The 14,121-nt window shown below is 54.8% G+C and overlaps 7 protein-coding genes across 7 annotated transcripts; 5 read left to right on the top strand and 2 right to left on the bottom strand.

The window, feature by feature from the left end:
- Positions 1 to 1,988: 1,988 nt before the first annotated feature.
- Positions 1,989 to 4,560, top strand: DL89DRAFT_107547 (winged helix DNA-binding domain-containing protein). Its single transcript, XM_040883061.1, has 3 exons — positions 1,989 to 2,334; positions 2,995 to 3,623; positions 4,430 to 4,560. The coding sequence occupies exons 1-3, from the start codon at positions 2,270 to 2,272 to the stop codon at positions 4,447 to 4,449; spliced, it is 714 nt and encodes a 237-aa protein (XP_040745496.1). The 5' UTR covers positions 1,989 to 2,269; the 3' UTR covers positions 4,450 to 4,560.
- Positions 4,561 to 4,701: 141 nt separating this feature from the next.
- On the top strand, positions 4,702 to 5,265 carry DL89DRAFT_255762 (uncharacterized protein; the record flags this gene model as incomplete). Its single annotated transcript, XM_040885385.1, has 1 exon — positions 4,702 to 5,265. One exon carries the CDS (start codon positions 4,702 to 4,704, stop codon positions 5,263 to 5,265), a length of 564 nt encoding a protein of 187 aa, XP_040745497.1.
- Positions 5,266 to 5,703: 438 nt separating this feature from the next.
- On the bottom strand, positions 5,704 to 7,328 carry DL89DRAFT_107270 (uncharacterized protein). Its single transcript, XM_040883060.1, has one exon. It carries the CDS (start codon positions 6,991 to 6,993, stop codon positions 6,142 to 6,144), a length of 852 nt encoding a protein of 283 aa, XP_040745498.1. The 5' UTR covers positions 6,994 to 7,328; the 3' UTR covers positions 5,704 to 6,141.
- Positions 7,199 to 9,001, bottom strand: DL89DRAFT_277645 (cytosolic Fe-S cluster assembly factor; the record flags this gene model as incomplete). Its single annotated transcript, XM_040889456.1, has 2 exons — positions 7,199 to 7,715; positions 7,771 to 9,001. 2 exons carry the CDS (start codon positions 8,999 to 9,001, stop codon positions 7,531 to 7,533), a joined length of 1,416 nt encoding a protein of 471 aa, XP_040745499.1. The 3' UTR covers positions 7,199 to 7,530.
- A 477-nt stretch (positions 9,002 to 9,478) lies between these two features.
- Positions 9,479 to 10,620, top strand: DL89DRAFT_265740 (ribosomal protein S3; the record flags this gene model as incomplete). The annotated part of the gene is made up of 2 exons (XM_040886800.1): positions 9,479 to 9,508; positions 9,869 to 10,620. 2 exons carry the CDS (start codon positions 9,479 to 9,481, stop codon positions 10,601 to 10,603), a joined length of 765 nt encoding a protein of 254 aa, XP_040745500.1. The 3' UTR covers positions 10,604 to 10,620.
- Positions 10,621 to 10,689: 69 nt separating this feature from the next.
- On the top strand, positions 10,690 to 11,426 carry DL89DRAFT_265741 (uncharacterized protein). The gene has a single exon (XM_040886801.1). The coding sequence runs from the start codon at positions 10,768 to 10,770 to the stop codon at positions 11,086 to 11,088; it is 321 nt and encodes a 106-aa protein (XP_040745501.1). The 5' UTR covers positions 10,690 to 10,767; the 3' UTR covers positions 11,089 to 11,426.
- An 8-nt stretch (positions 11,427 to 11,434) lies between these two features.
- DL89DRAFT_282227 (uncharacterized protein) lies at positions 11,435 to 13,815 on the top strand (the record flags this gene model as incomplete). The annotated part of the gene is given in 4 exon segments (XM_040889677.1): positions 11,435 to 11,899; positions 11,919 to 12,380; positions 12,552 to 12,671; positions 12,844 to 13,815. The coding sequence occupies 4 exon segments, from the start codon at positions 11,435 to 11,437 to the stop codon at positions 13,768 to 13,770; spliced, it is 1,974 nt and encodes a 657-aa protein (XP_040745502.1). The 3' UTR covers positions 13,771 to 13,815.
- Positions 13,816 to 14,121: the final 306 nt, after the last annotated feature.

A 14,121-nucleotide genomic window follows, 5' to 3' on the forward strand; every position in this document is an offset into this window, starting at 1 on the left:
CTGCAGATGAGGCCTTGTCTTGGCCATTCATCCGTGTGCCTGCGGACCCAGCCCAACAAAAATGCAGCAGCACAGCCCGCAAGCCTGGGGGCGAAAAGAGCTGCGAATGGGGATGAGGGGCGTGGGCGCCATTGTCCTCTACACCACAGCATGCAGGACATGACAGAAGAAGTAGCCCAAATGATCAGCATGTGGTGCAGCACACAAACAGGATGGTTTCCTGTATGCGTCCGTGATGGAGATAGGGTCAGCGCAGTTTTGGCACGATGTGTGCTGACTGGTACCTTCCAACTTGTGAACCAGGACGTACCTGAAGGAGTTTACTGAATCGGCCAGAAAGGGAATGCAAACCGGCGGCGAGTTTATTTATACCGTGCATGGTCGCGCAGGCCAGCGCCGCTGGTCAAGGCAGGTCGCCAAAGAGCCAACGAGCCAAATCACGCAATGCGTCCATGGAGTTTGCCCTCGGCATATGTGGGGAAATCACGGACTGTCGCATGGATCGCCCTCACAAGCTCCTCCGGATCCCACATGTTCGAATCCTCGTCTAGGGAGTCAGCAGGGCAGACCACACAACGACACAGGCATCATCATGGACACATCTCCTGCCATCCTAATGGCTGCTCCGCATTCCGGCACTCCAAACAATGGAGCTCGTACGCCGGTGCTGCTGCTTTGGATGACTCCGGCATGGATTCCCAGCCCGCCTGATCGTGGTCATCCCTCGAGTGACCCGTCTGGGGAATAGCGGTGCTGCTGAATTGGCAATTGGGACGAGCTTGAATGCTGCAATTGCCTTGGCAATTGGGCGCACCAGCAAGCAGGCCACGGGAGCACGGACTGGAAGGAAGACCTGGGTCGTTTGCCGTGGCTATTTTTGTTCTGCACCTTTGTTGTTATTTTGCGACTAAATACACGCGCAAATAAACGGTGTGAGATGCCTAGACAGGCGGATCTGTTTTATCTGCTGAATAGAACGAACCCCCAGACTATGGCAAAGAAATGGCCCAAGCAGATCCAGAGGTGTGCTGCATCCGGACTCGCGAGAACCAGTCAGGACATGGGTCGCCATTGAGTACGCGATAATGCGGGATGTTTATAGTAAAGGCGCCGATCCTCCCTTTCGGTCGTGTTCTGCTCAGATGCTGGCTAAACTTACTTTTGCCCTCCCCAGTGGCACGTCTCCATATCTGTGGCAACCCATCCCGCTCAGCACGCCGCGTGGATGTGGACCTTGGTATCCCTGTGGATATGTTTACAGGGAGTGAATCTCGCGGCTGCCTTTCAGGTACTGCTGGATGACTTGGGCCGATCGTGAATTTTACACAAGTCTCTTTCTGCGGTGACGGCGCCCAAAGGGGAGCAAACGGAGATACGCCTGTTTTGTGTGTCCTGCTCCTCCTCTTTCACTTTATGCATGAGCCATGAAGCAAACAAACGACATCAAGAGAGGTGCGGGCCGGCGGGGGTGGTCAGCGACCCAGGAACAAGCAGCATTGTTTTCTCTCCGGAGAAAATCCCTTTTCCCTTCCACGCTGGGTAGCAGGGAGAGAAAAATCCTCTCTGCCTCGGCGTGCTGCAGCTTGCCCATTCGAGTGTCCGCCCAAAGACCCCACCCTTTCGCTGCCCGCTGCCCAGCACACGCCTTCCATCCTTCATCCATCTGCCGCTGCCACAGCAGGAGAGCAAAAATACTGGCCCTCTAGGATTGCCCCCGGGCATGTACCCTGCCCTGACCACCCCCTCCCTGTTTTCCTCTCTCCCTGAACCAAGTGCCTTTCACGGCCATTCTCGCGCACACCCACCTCGCTGCCCTTGCCCAGCACTGGAAATGGAAATAACCTTCCTTGCCTTATAAAGTCGAACCAGAATCTCCTGGTCGCGGGCTGTCCCTGTTACTATTCCACTTTTCCTCCAGACATTCTCTCTCTCTCCTCCTCGCGTCTTTTTTTGTGCCAGCAAAGCTTGTCATCAGTACCAAGCATCCTATGTGTCTGGCGCCCTGTTGTAACACCATCGCCTACTAGTTACATACAGTTTTACATAAGCTATTCGAAATCGACTAGCGGCTAACGTTCTCATTCCCTATACCAACAACAGCAACAGCAACAGCACGCACACACTTGCTCTCCTGTGATAGACCGTTTACCTTGTTGTTTATTGAATTCTTATTTCCTCTTCTTCACCATCACCATATTCGGCTTTATAAACTCTTCCTTCATACTTCGCGCTTGGTTCAAGATCACGACATCGCACCAATTCAGCTAAAATGGGCAAGAGCCAACGCAACTACAGCCATTCGAAACCCGACAACTTTGTCACTATCCTGTACAGGTATGTTTCAAAAAAACCAGCTATTGATGCTGTGCTGCATGGCCATCGCTGCTACCACATCCACCATCAGTGCAAGTGCAGGCCAACGGGCCGCTGGCCTGCTGCTCCATCACGCCTTGCCACCGTGCCATCCAATCGCACATGCACACTGCCGCTCTATCTCCTTCCCTCTCGGCCAAGGGGCTGCTCCTTTTCTTCTAGTACAATTGAGGCATGCTGCAAGTCTGCATATAGTCCTCTCCCGGGAGCTGCATGTATCTACCGATTGCATGCCGCTCCTTTTTATTTTTCCACCCGCGCCTCACAGTCCTTGCGCACAGCCACAGAGCGAATGCGAATTCTTTTTTGCTTTGCAAGAGTGCCCTTTCCTTGGGTGTGGCGAGTGGGACCTGTTCATGAATGGCTCAATTTTCCTTTGGCCACAAAGAACCGCGCAATATGCAGTCTCAGCCCCGATCATTTGCTGCATTGCACGGGCTTTTTGCGCACTATAGGAAGAAAGTAGTCCTGCCTTTTGCCTGCCTCGCCTCCTGCATGATCTTTGCGCTCGTCCACTCATGTTCCTGGAGCTGTGCTACCATCTGGCATCCAATACCTCCAATGCCGCCGCCACGCGCATGTTGATGCATGGTGCTAACTTGTGTTTATCTCTATTTATAGGATCTTGGAGAGCGGCAAATACTGGTGCCTTCACTGGAACGAGGATGGCACTGAGGTCGTCATCGAGCGTCCTGAGACCGTTGCCGACGAGGTGCTGCCACGCTACTTTGGCACCAAGAAGTACCAGTCTTTCACTCGCCAATTCCATCTTTACGGCTTCCGCCGCGTCACCGATGGCCGCAAGGAGCGCACGCTCAAGGGCCACTGCCGGTTCCGCCACCCAGAGTTCCTTCGTAACCACCCCCACTTGCTTGACAAAATTGCCCGTGTCAAAGTTCCCCGGCACCCGTCGGCCCAGCAGGACATTATGTCGTCGGGCATGCTTGCCAACGACGAGACCATGCGCATCAACCCATACGCCTCGACCCAGGCGGTGACCCTCCCACCCATCCAGCTATCGTCGGAGAATGTCCAGGACGAGGACGACAAAGCGTTGCCGCACCAGCAGCTCAATGAGCTCTCTGAATCGCCGCACGTGTTCCCTCAGACCGTGCAGATGGCAGAGAAGGACCCGAGTCCGATGGAGTTTGAAGCTGCCAGTGCCCCCGAATACCAAACGCTCCAGGCCAGACAGGCAGTCACTGCTCTGCAGTCTCTTGTGGATGTCGTCGATGAGCTTGAACCTACAGGTAAGTCACATTCCTCTCTACACTCGTTGTCTGGTGTCCTAGGATATTTCCTGCCCATGCATGGTGGTCCCTTTTTCTGGCCGGACAGTCCATGCCGACTCCTGTTGTACCAGAGGAGCAGATAACTGGATTGGCGACTGCTGAACACGGTTCACCAGCACCATCCTTCCTGCGTGAATCAGACTGGCCTCTTGCAGCTCAGGCTATTTAAAATCCGTCGGCCGGGCGATCGCCAATATAGCAAAGGAGCTACACGCATTTCCGCGCTTTGTCTGCCCCGATACTGGGCTACTGGATTGCTAGTGTCACTCACAATTATTCACCAAGGAGCCCATATATGGCAACTGAGCGATTTATTTATCGCCCAGTCGCCGGCTGATTTTCCAGACTAACATCTCGTCCCAACAACCAGAGGAGTGTCGCAGCGGTGGTAAATGTTCAGATCGTCTGTCGATTATTGTGTCCAAAACGCTTTGCCCAGTGATGGCTGCGACCTGAACATGAAAGCTGCTGTGTCAGCAATCCATCGGGCAAAATGGCAGAAGGATTCCTCTACATTGCCTTATGCGTCTCTTCCAATACTTCGTGTCACTCCTGATTTCTTACCTTCGCGCGGCCGATCTCCCAAGGAGAGCGCTCAAATGCTGGCACCACCCTCACACTCGCTTTATTGTGCAAGCTGCAATGCTCCATTGTCACATTTCGCCGCGGACGATGCTGATCTACATATTGCTTTGACTGGACAGGTGGAGGGAGAAATGTCCTAGCATATGTCCATGTTTCCAATTACCGAAAGCAACATGTAGCAAATCTGTCGTTGTACTGATTGTCCTGCCCTTTGTATATATCTGTAGTGCTCGTGTTCGTTCGTGGCCAGCTGGAACTTGTCAGTGAAGCAATCACAAAGGCATTGAAAACCAGCAGCGGAAGCCCTCTGTCCCCACCGCACTCAAAGGCCGGGAGCTCAGTGCAGGCTGGCGGCAGCACCTCCAAAAACGGCGCCCGGTATGGTGTCCCCAGCAACAACTCAGGCTTTCACGCGTCCTCCATGACTCGGCCGTCCTTTTTGCCGCGCAACATGGCCGCACTCTACCCGTCGCAGACGCCGATGCTGTCCCAGCCCATGGTCTCCAGCGAGCAGGTGCGCCGCAAATTCCAAGAGTTTTCGCTCCCGCAAATCAACACCGCCGTGATCAGTGCGACGCCGATGGTGACCAACACGCCGCCAGACTCGCTGCGCCGCATCACCGTCAGCAATGGGTCGCCGGTTATGAGTCTTAGCGGTGGCAGTTCGCCGTACGTGAGCATGGCACCGATGGCCAGCGCCCCGGTCACGACTGCAGCTGGCCTTGAGGGATTCACGCTGGCATACCCAGGCAGCGCGCATAGCGCCCAGATGAGCGCACTGTCGAGTCCGTTCTATCTGACGCCCAATGCGTCATTTGTGAACAATTGCAATCCGCTGTCGAATGAGGCTGCTGTCGCCGCTGCCGCATCGCTGCAGATTAGCGCGGCTGCCGCTGCCGCTGCCGTGTGGACGACCGGGGAGCAGCCCATGGGTTCGCCTGAGGAGGCGTCGATGGTCAGTGGGAATGGCGCCGGTACAGGCATCGTTCCGAATGGCATGTATATGCAGAACTAGGCAAGCTGTGGCAGCGCTTCTGCGGGGCTTGCATTGCATCTCTCACCATTGAACATACCATCACCCATGTGTATTTTTGCGCATTCCAAACAGTATTGCCGGATATCCGCGTTCGACCTTTCCATTCCATTTCGTTTCTCTCTGCTCATATTTGCACATATCCCCTCTCATTCTCTTTCTCAGTGTTAGCTTTTCTAAACTCATGCATTTATTATTATTATTATCCTTACCACCTCTTTGCGTAGTATCTTTCCAAAAAGAATATCTCCTCGAAACTCAGCATGCCCAGAAAAGTTCAACATTTGCTTGGCCAGCATTAGTGGGACTGATGACATCCGACCTTGTTCAAAATTACCAAGATTCCGCTGGGAGCGGTAGACGATTGCAATAAGTAGATCAGCGATATTTCATAATGTACGAGTAAAAATGAAAACAGCCGTGCCCAGTACTACACGGCGATCTTTGTTCCATGGGAGATCCTGCTGTTCCGTAATATCTTCAGCGACGAGAGCGGGGCCCAGTGTCCGTCAAGCGCTTCCGTGAGCATGCGCAGAGAGGTGTCGCTCAGACAGCAGCTCGTCAGCCCGAGGCATTTGATTTGGGTCGAATAGCGGATGCCGCCGATCACCAAACCAGCATCTGCTTGGTCGTGCACAGACTCGGTGCTTGGTGACAGCAGTGCAGCCACGCCCTGGTCTCCAAAGTGATTGTCGGACAGGTCCAGGTCAACCACGCCTGAGTTGGGGAGCCACTGGGCTAGATATCTGGTACCGCGCTCAGTAATAAAGTTGCAAGATAGCGTGAGCGACGACAGCTTTGCAGTAGATTCAGAGATGACCCGCATTCCACTGTCACCAAGGGTATTCGCGGACAAGTTCAGGTGCAGCTTTGGTGGGGAACGGTGCTAAGTTTGGGAGAGAGATCGCTAAGGATCGTGCTCAATGCTGAAAGACGGCTTCCAAGGCCAAGCCATTCCAAGCCGATATACTCGATTGGCGGGATTGCGGGCACCAGCGCGTGAATCAGCGCGACAAGGTCGGTGTCGCTCAGCGACGCCTGGGCTAACAGGATATGTGTCAGCTTGGGCATAGCGGCGATAAGCGATGGCAGCCAAGACAGGTCGGTTGGCGCATATGCACCACTGGTGCTCTTGCTTGGGCGCCGTGACGAGCTCTTTACTGGTCGTGACAGCGGGTTTGCGCGCAAGTCCAGATGGCTGATGGAAAAGGCTGCGTCTGGGCCTTCGGCGGGTGCTAGCGCAACCAGGTCTGCCAGCGCAATCTTGTTCCACCCCAAGGCCAGGTGCCGGATGTTTCTGGCGTGGCGAATCAGTCGGAGCAGTGCTGGTCCTACTAGCTCACCACCTATGCTGTTCTGGGCAATGTCGAGTATCTGCAAGCGGCAGAGGTCAACCTGGCACATATTATCGACCAAGGCAGCAAAGGCAGCGCTGTCCATGCGACACCGGTTAATACGCACGCATTCGATGGTTTCAGGCGCACGGTCGCCTAGCGCCAGCGCAAAGTTGATATCCTCAGGGTCTACGTCCTCGAAAACCACCTCGCGGCTGTGCTTGTTGTTAGTCTTGGTGGCTTCTGACATGCTGACCAGTGTTGACCGGACCGAGACCCGCTCCGAGTCGTCGGAGGAGAGCGAGAGCTGAGACATGGACTTGGTGAGCGCATTTGGCCGGTTGGCATCAGCGGTGTCGAGGAGCTGGTGCAGCATATTGGTGTGGAGGTATAACTACTTTCGGATGTTGTGTGGGCGCGATGTCTTGTCGTGTACTTGACAAGCAGGTGGGGCCCTAGGGAATTTATACGTGGCCAGAGAGTGGCCGCCACACCAGGGGGCACCAGCTACCGTGTGCACCAGAAAAGTAGCAACAATAATATGCAGCATATGCTCAAGCGGGACGGCAAAGAGAGGCCACGCTTTGCGCGAGCAAAGCATCATTCTGCGATCGCGGGTAAAAACAGTTCTTAGTGAGTCGTGTGAACAGCAAAATGGTGCTCTACTGCGACGGGTTGTTATCGATCGGGGCTAGAGAAGCCCAAGCCGCCCTACCTCGTGCTTTATCTATGCCCATCGCGTGTGGGAGAGGAGAGTCAGGGAGAATGGCATCCGGGCCATTTCTTGTTGTGCCACGCTGGTCGAAATTTCCTCTCCACAGCCGCGGCGCACTGCGAATGCTATCGCACGCGCATCTGCCGCCTGGGGAATCGATCTTTTTATTGGGAGGTTTAGTGCAATGTTCAGGGCACTCTACCAGCTCACGCCGAGCGGGTTCACCTTGGTCTCGACACCATGAAACTGTGTGTGAAGTTGTGCCTTGGCCAGGGGCGAGTCTAGTCCCTCCGAGCCGAACCAGCCGTAAATCAGCTCCTTCACCAGCGGGTTATCCTCTGGGAGCTGGCTGGCACTGGACGTGGTATATTTTGCCTCGGTTTCTGCCACCCACTGCTTCTTGGACCGCTGGACTCGGGTCCTCGGGCTGCAGCTGACCGCCACCATTGGAGCAGGCGCTGGGGCACGCTGCTACCTCAACATAGTGGAATGTGGCCCGGCCAGACTTTAGCTTGCGCACCAGGTTCTGAAGGTGACGGAAACCGTAGACGGTAGCAAACTTGAGCACTGGCTGCCTGGTTTCAGGATCCAGCAGCACCATCTCGCGGTGGTCGGACTGGTTGCGCACTAGCTTGACTTGGATCAGCTCGTGTGCCCGCGTGCCGCGTCCAGCATCAGCAATCTCTTCGGGTGCAATGGCAACGCCGAACAGTGTCCGGGCCGCATACGACATGATGTATTCGAGCCCACCGCCCGCCGAGGTGCCTGCGCTAGTATACAGGGCAGTGCTGTCCCCATTTGTCTTGAACAGTGAGTCGAGTGGTGCTGGCGAGATTTCAGCAAATGCAATGCCCTGTTCATCCAGCATGCGATCGAATTCTCCGGTGGTGACCACGCAGTCGACCTCGCGTGTCTTATAGATGTCGTTGTAAAAGTCGTCGCGCGACGCCTCGAGCTTCTTGTCGTAGCACATCATAATCGCCACATGATAGATTTGGTCAGGTGTGATTCCCAGCTTGTTAGCCATATAGTTCTTGACCACAGCACCCATGGCCTGCTGCGGCGACCGGGTAGTGCTCATATATGGCAGCGCCTCCGCGTGTGTCTTCTCGGCGTAGCACACCCAGCCGGGGCACCAGCTGGCCAATACCGGTAGCTGCTGGCTGCTAGCCTTGAAGCGCTCGACAAACTCGCGTGCTGACTCGACGAGGGTCAGGTCCCGTGCAAACGCCGAGTCATAGACATGATCCACTCCCATGCCTTTCAGTGTGGCTGTCATGCGCTGCGCAACCTGCAGCGTCGACATGTTATACTTTTGCGCCATAGATGCTACTGATTGCGGTGCGATAGTAACCACCACCAACTGCTTGCTCTTTTCCTTCAGCACCGACACTAACTCGTGGTGCGATTGCATCGTGATCAGAACCGTCTCTGCTGATGTGACGCAGCCGCTGCAGGCCAGGCAGTCATTGAGCGTGATCCGTGCAGCCTCCAGCTTGGTCTCTTCGCCGTCCTTGCTGACCTCATAGTAGCCGCCAGTGCCATCAACCTTGATCTGCGAGCCGTCCGACTTGCCAGTCTTTTTGACTTCTACCGGCTTGATGCACTCCTGGCCAGGCGTGATGTAATCGTTCAAGTCGGTCAGACGAAGCCCTCCAGAAAACGCCATTGTAAATGTTCAATTGTACAGGAGAAGGTAAATAAAAAGCGAATTGTTGGGTTTGAAGCGAAGAAAAGCGGCCGTGCCGCAGAGCCACTGGTGCTGACAAACCATATATCCGAGAAAAGATCATCTCAGCCGGCTCGTGTGTCAGCTGGCTCAGCTCGATCGGCAGTATGAAATGCGTGCATTCGCCGCACGCCGATGGCTGCCTACATGCACATGTATCCCCCGGCAGCCACCACATGTGCCAGCTACCTATCGAATGTCGGGCGCCGCACGGCCCCATCTGCCCTTGAAAGCACCGTCGCCAGAATCTGCAGCCACAGGTGCCTGCGGATATTGATCATCTAGGCCGTCTGATCCCACATGATTTGATATTTCGCTGTGGATCAGATCTGCAACCTCGCTTGGGGTCGAGACATAAACTACACTGGCTGTGCCAGGAGCTGCGATTCGACCTCTTTCCTCATAACCTCGATTAAAATGGCTTCCCAGATCGCGAAAAAGAAGAAGGTGCGTTTTTGCCACGGACGGATTTGACGATGGATACGCGCACGGCGGATACGCGCATCCGCAGAACGGAAATTTTGCGAAGCGCTAGAATCGGCTGGACGAATTCACCAACCTGGACACATTCGCAGAATGGAGGTGGTGCTGTTGGCGCTGTGATGACCCGCACTTTGTTGCATTTATATTTTCTGATACCTATTGTTTGATGGCCTTGGTGCCAACTGAACGCGACTCGTTTCTGAGCCCCAACAGCATCACCCGCGCCAATCGGCAAATGAGACCATGTGCGCCGGTGCTTTCCCAAATTGCCTGCGTTGGCCACGGACACATTTGACTAACCACGATCACTATGCACGTATATAGTTTGTTGCCGACGGTGTTTTCTACGCTGAGCTGAACGAGTTCTTCCAGCGTGAGCTCGCTTCCGAGGGTTACTCTGGCTGCGAGGTCCGCGTCACCCCGGCCCGCACCGAGATCATCATCCGTGCCACCCACACCCAGGACGTGCTTGGTGTCAAGGGTCGCCGCATCCGCGAGCTGACCTCGATTGTCCAGAAGCGCTTCAACTTCCCCGAGGGCACCGTCGAGCTCTACGCCGAGAAGGTCGCTGCCCGCGGTCTGTGCGCCGTCGCCCAGTGCGAGTCGCTCAAGTTCAAGCTCCTCCAGGGTCTTGCTGTCCGCCGCGCTGCCTACTCCGTCGTCCGCTACGTCATGGAGTCCGGCGCCAAGGGTTGCGAGGTCGTTGTCTCGGGTAAGCTGCGCGCTGCTCGTGCCAAGGCTATGAAGTTCAGCGAGGGCTTCATGGTCCACTCGGGTAACCCCGCCAAGGAGTACATCGACTACGCCGTGCGCCACGTCGACATGAAGCAGGGTGTCCTTGGTATCAAGGTCAAGATCATGCTTGACTGGGACCCCACCGGTCGCGTTGGCCCCAAGAACCCGCTGCCCGACCTGGTCACCATCCTCAGCAACGACAAGGAGGACGAGCAGGTCATCACTGGCCCCGTCTCCGAGTCCAAGCTCCCGGTTGCCGCCGAGGAGGCTGCTCCCGCTGCTGAGGCTCCTGCCGCCGAGGCTGCCCCTGTTGAGGCTTTCTAAAAAATTTAATAAGAAATTCGACATTAAATTTTCCTCGCTTAAATCCACCCCATCCATAAGTTGTCCTGCTGCTGCTGCTGCAGGTCCTCGGGTCCTGGCCGCGCAGCAGCGATTGAGCTGCCTCCTGATCTGGACTGCCGCGCTTTCTCTGCTATATCTCAACAATGTTCTACACACGGCCGCTGCTTGCACAGAAGATCCGGTTCGGCGATCGGAACCTCCCACGCATGAAGAACGTGCCCAAGGACAAGCTCCGCGGCATGTCGCGGCGGCAGCTGTGCTGGACCGTGATCATTGTCACCATCCCGGTCATCGTCGTGTACTCCAACATCCTGTACAAGCGCCTGGTGCTGGGCGAAGAGAAGCGGCGCACGTTCAAGGAGGGTGGTGTTGACAGCGCCTATCTGCTCGACAACATCGCCAGCTCGCGCCACATTGACAATGGCGGTGCCTCAACATACGAATTGCCGCGTGAGGACAAGTAGACATGGCCAAGAATGTGAGGTTGGATGATGCGCTTCAATTTGGACACCTATGTCCCCGCACCCCTTGCGGGGGTAGCTATTCCTCGGCATCATGCTCGCCTTTTGGCTGCATGCGACTGAAATCAGCCCAAAGACCGAAAAATACAAAGCTCCTATTTTCATTACACGCGATGCTGGTAGTAGAACTGGATATTGCCAAATAGAGGCCACTTTGCAGCCTTCGCTTCCCTTTTGTATAGAGCGCCCCGCCGCACCATTCTGGATGGCCGCGCTTCCTTTTTCCTTTGATCCTCTATCTCCAGCAGCAACAGTACCAACACTAATTCCAACCTTCTTTCACGCCTCAATGCCACCATTTTTCAGTGTGTTGGCAGCTCTAGCTATGGCTAGTGCCGCCGCGCTGGGCGACACATCCCTTTCAAGATTCCATTGCATCTACGCTGATGGGTTGAGCAACCTGTACATGGAGCAGATTGGATCCCGCAGCGTCCTGTTCAAATGCATCATGGGCACCAAATGTTACCAGATTCCCAACAAGTACGCCGGAATCCAGTGTGCATACCCAGACGATAAAGCCATCCTCAGCCGGAGCTCCGTCATATCCGCCATTGACGACAACACCAATACCAGCACACAGCATGATGGCGACAGCAGCCCTGTGGGCACCGATCAGCCAAGTGACTCCTACTCATTGAGTCCCGCCTCATCGCCGCCGCACCTGGTATCGCTGCAAGTTGTGCTGCCTACAGTTACGATTACAGTGACAGACGATAGCTTGTCTGCAACAATACTGACCATTAGCTCGCTGAACGTGGAGGCATCGCAGATAGCCGACATGCTGCTGGGAACCATCCACTACTGAAGATACAAGAGCATCCACATGTACAACTGGTCCATCATCAACGCCTGCACCGACGCCATCACCACTATCTGCACCACCGCCGCATGATACTGCTGTGATAGAAGTGGACCGTATGGCCATATCATCCATGACCCCTGTGTCACTAGTATCGGAGAGTGAGTCGTTCCTGGGCCCGCTAGGCGATCGGCTAGCCAAGATCCACCGCCTTACAGATATTCTCGAGTCGGTGCTGCCGCCAAAGAACATATTTGCGCCGCTGCTTTCCAGTATTATATCCCGCGAGAGTGCTTCTCTGGAGTCGTTTGGAATGAGTGATTCGATTGATTACGAGCGCATTCCCGTCATCGAAACCAAGGTCATTCAGATCACCGCCCCCACTGCCAAAAATGCACACCAGTCTTTCGACTTTCCAGCCGATACTATGCCTCCGGTTCCTATCTTGGCAGTCCGGCGCCGTCCCCGGGACCCAAGCAGCAGCCACAGCACCCGCCATTGCCTCTGCCAGCATCACAACCACCGCTGCCACCTGCATCGCCGTCACCACTGCCTCAGCCATCTGTAGTGTCTGCACATTCAGTAGTGCTGCTTCCACATGCAGTAGTTAGCTCGGATGGTCGTTGGTTCTCCAAGGTCGGCAGCATCGCGATCATTGCCTCCAGCGGCACATTCGTCTGCACCTCCAGCGGCTTCAGCAAAGAAGAATCCCACTCTATCTGACCTGGTCAGCGCAGTACTGAATCGTTCCAAGTCAAAGGGGCAGCCTGAATCAGCTTGCGCCTAAGCAACTGCTGTCCTCGCCAGTACCACCCCCACCGCGTTCATCTCCATCCTTGCCACTGCCGCGCATTTCACTGTCATTAACTCCTGCATCGGAGCCACTGGTGAATGTACAGACACAGCTACCGACAAAACCGCCTGCACCATTACCACCACTATCACTGCCGCCACCTCCATCTTCGCTGGCAACTGCTCAGCCAGAATCGTCAGCTCCTCGCCCATCGCCATCGCCCACACCAGCACCACCACATCCACAAAATCAATCACTATCGTCCTCTCCGACGTCAGCACCAGCACCAGCACAAGCACCATTACCAGCATCAGAACCATTACCAGCACCCAGCACCAGCATCCAGTATCCAGCACCAGAAACATCTCCTGCTATATTAACGCAGCTGTCATCGCCGGATCCAACATCTCCCCAGACATTGTCTGACTCATCGTCACAGCAGTTGTCTTCTGACCTCCCACAGACAGTGTCACCTACGGATATATTCGCCCCGCCGTTCACTAATAACAGTAGTGGAAAGCCAACGAGTGATCCAGCTGAGTCACCTGGCAGGTTCTCTGTCTCTAACAACTACCCTATCAACGTGAGCAACATCGCCAGCGCCATTGCAAACATCCTTAAAGGTCAGCCTGCTTTATTCGCAGCTTCCCACAAGGAGAACTCGGAGAGAGATGTCGACGCTGACGACTCGGAGAAGGAGGACAATGACGGTGGTGTCAACCGCGGTAGACGCAGCAAAAACACAAGCAACGACTCCGAGCCTGATGAGGATGCTGACGACGACGACGACGACGACGACAACGACAACAACGACAATGACACAACGAGACAAGACGACAAAGACAAGACGACAACAATGGACGACAATGACGACTATGAGAAGGACATTGAAATGCCTGTCGCTGATCTTCCTGTGCATAGACATGTCAACCAGAAAGAGGAGCCGATCAACGAGGCTCCCTCCAAGTCTGTGTCATCAAGCGCGCACAGCAGAAAGCCCATCCGCATAGACGATCCTGACATCCCAGACTAGCGCTGATATTGTTTTCTATGTTTCTAAAGTGCCAATATGTCCGATACATTTATTTTCCTGAAAGTCTTGCACAATATCATTTAGTGTGAGTATTTACAGTAACGACAGGTGCGACATGCCATCTGGGGTGGCTAGTCAGGAACTCTGCGTGGGGAGCTACAGGAGTGATAATGAATGAGGTTTATAGCAGGTCGTGGAAACTGTCTCACAAAAAACACGGTTTCCCCTCCCCGCACTGGGTCGCAAATCTGGAGCCCCTTTCGAACAGGTATGCTATAAACCGAGTGCGTATACTGCTTGTTGGTAAAGAATACTCACTGCTATATTCAAACTACCAGCATTCTAGTTGCT

This window comes from Linderina pennispora, assembly GCF_002104995.1.
Source record: "Linderina pennispora strain ATCC 12442 chromosome Unknown DL89scaffold_3, whole genome shotgun sequence".
Taxonomy (NCBI): domain Eukaryota; kingdom Fungi; phylum Kickxellomycota; class Kickxellomycetes; order Kickxellales; family Kickxellaceae; genus Linderina; species Linderina pennispora.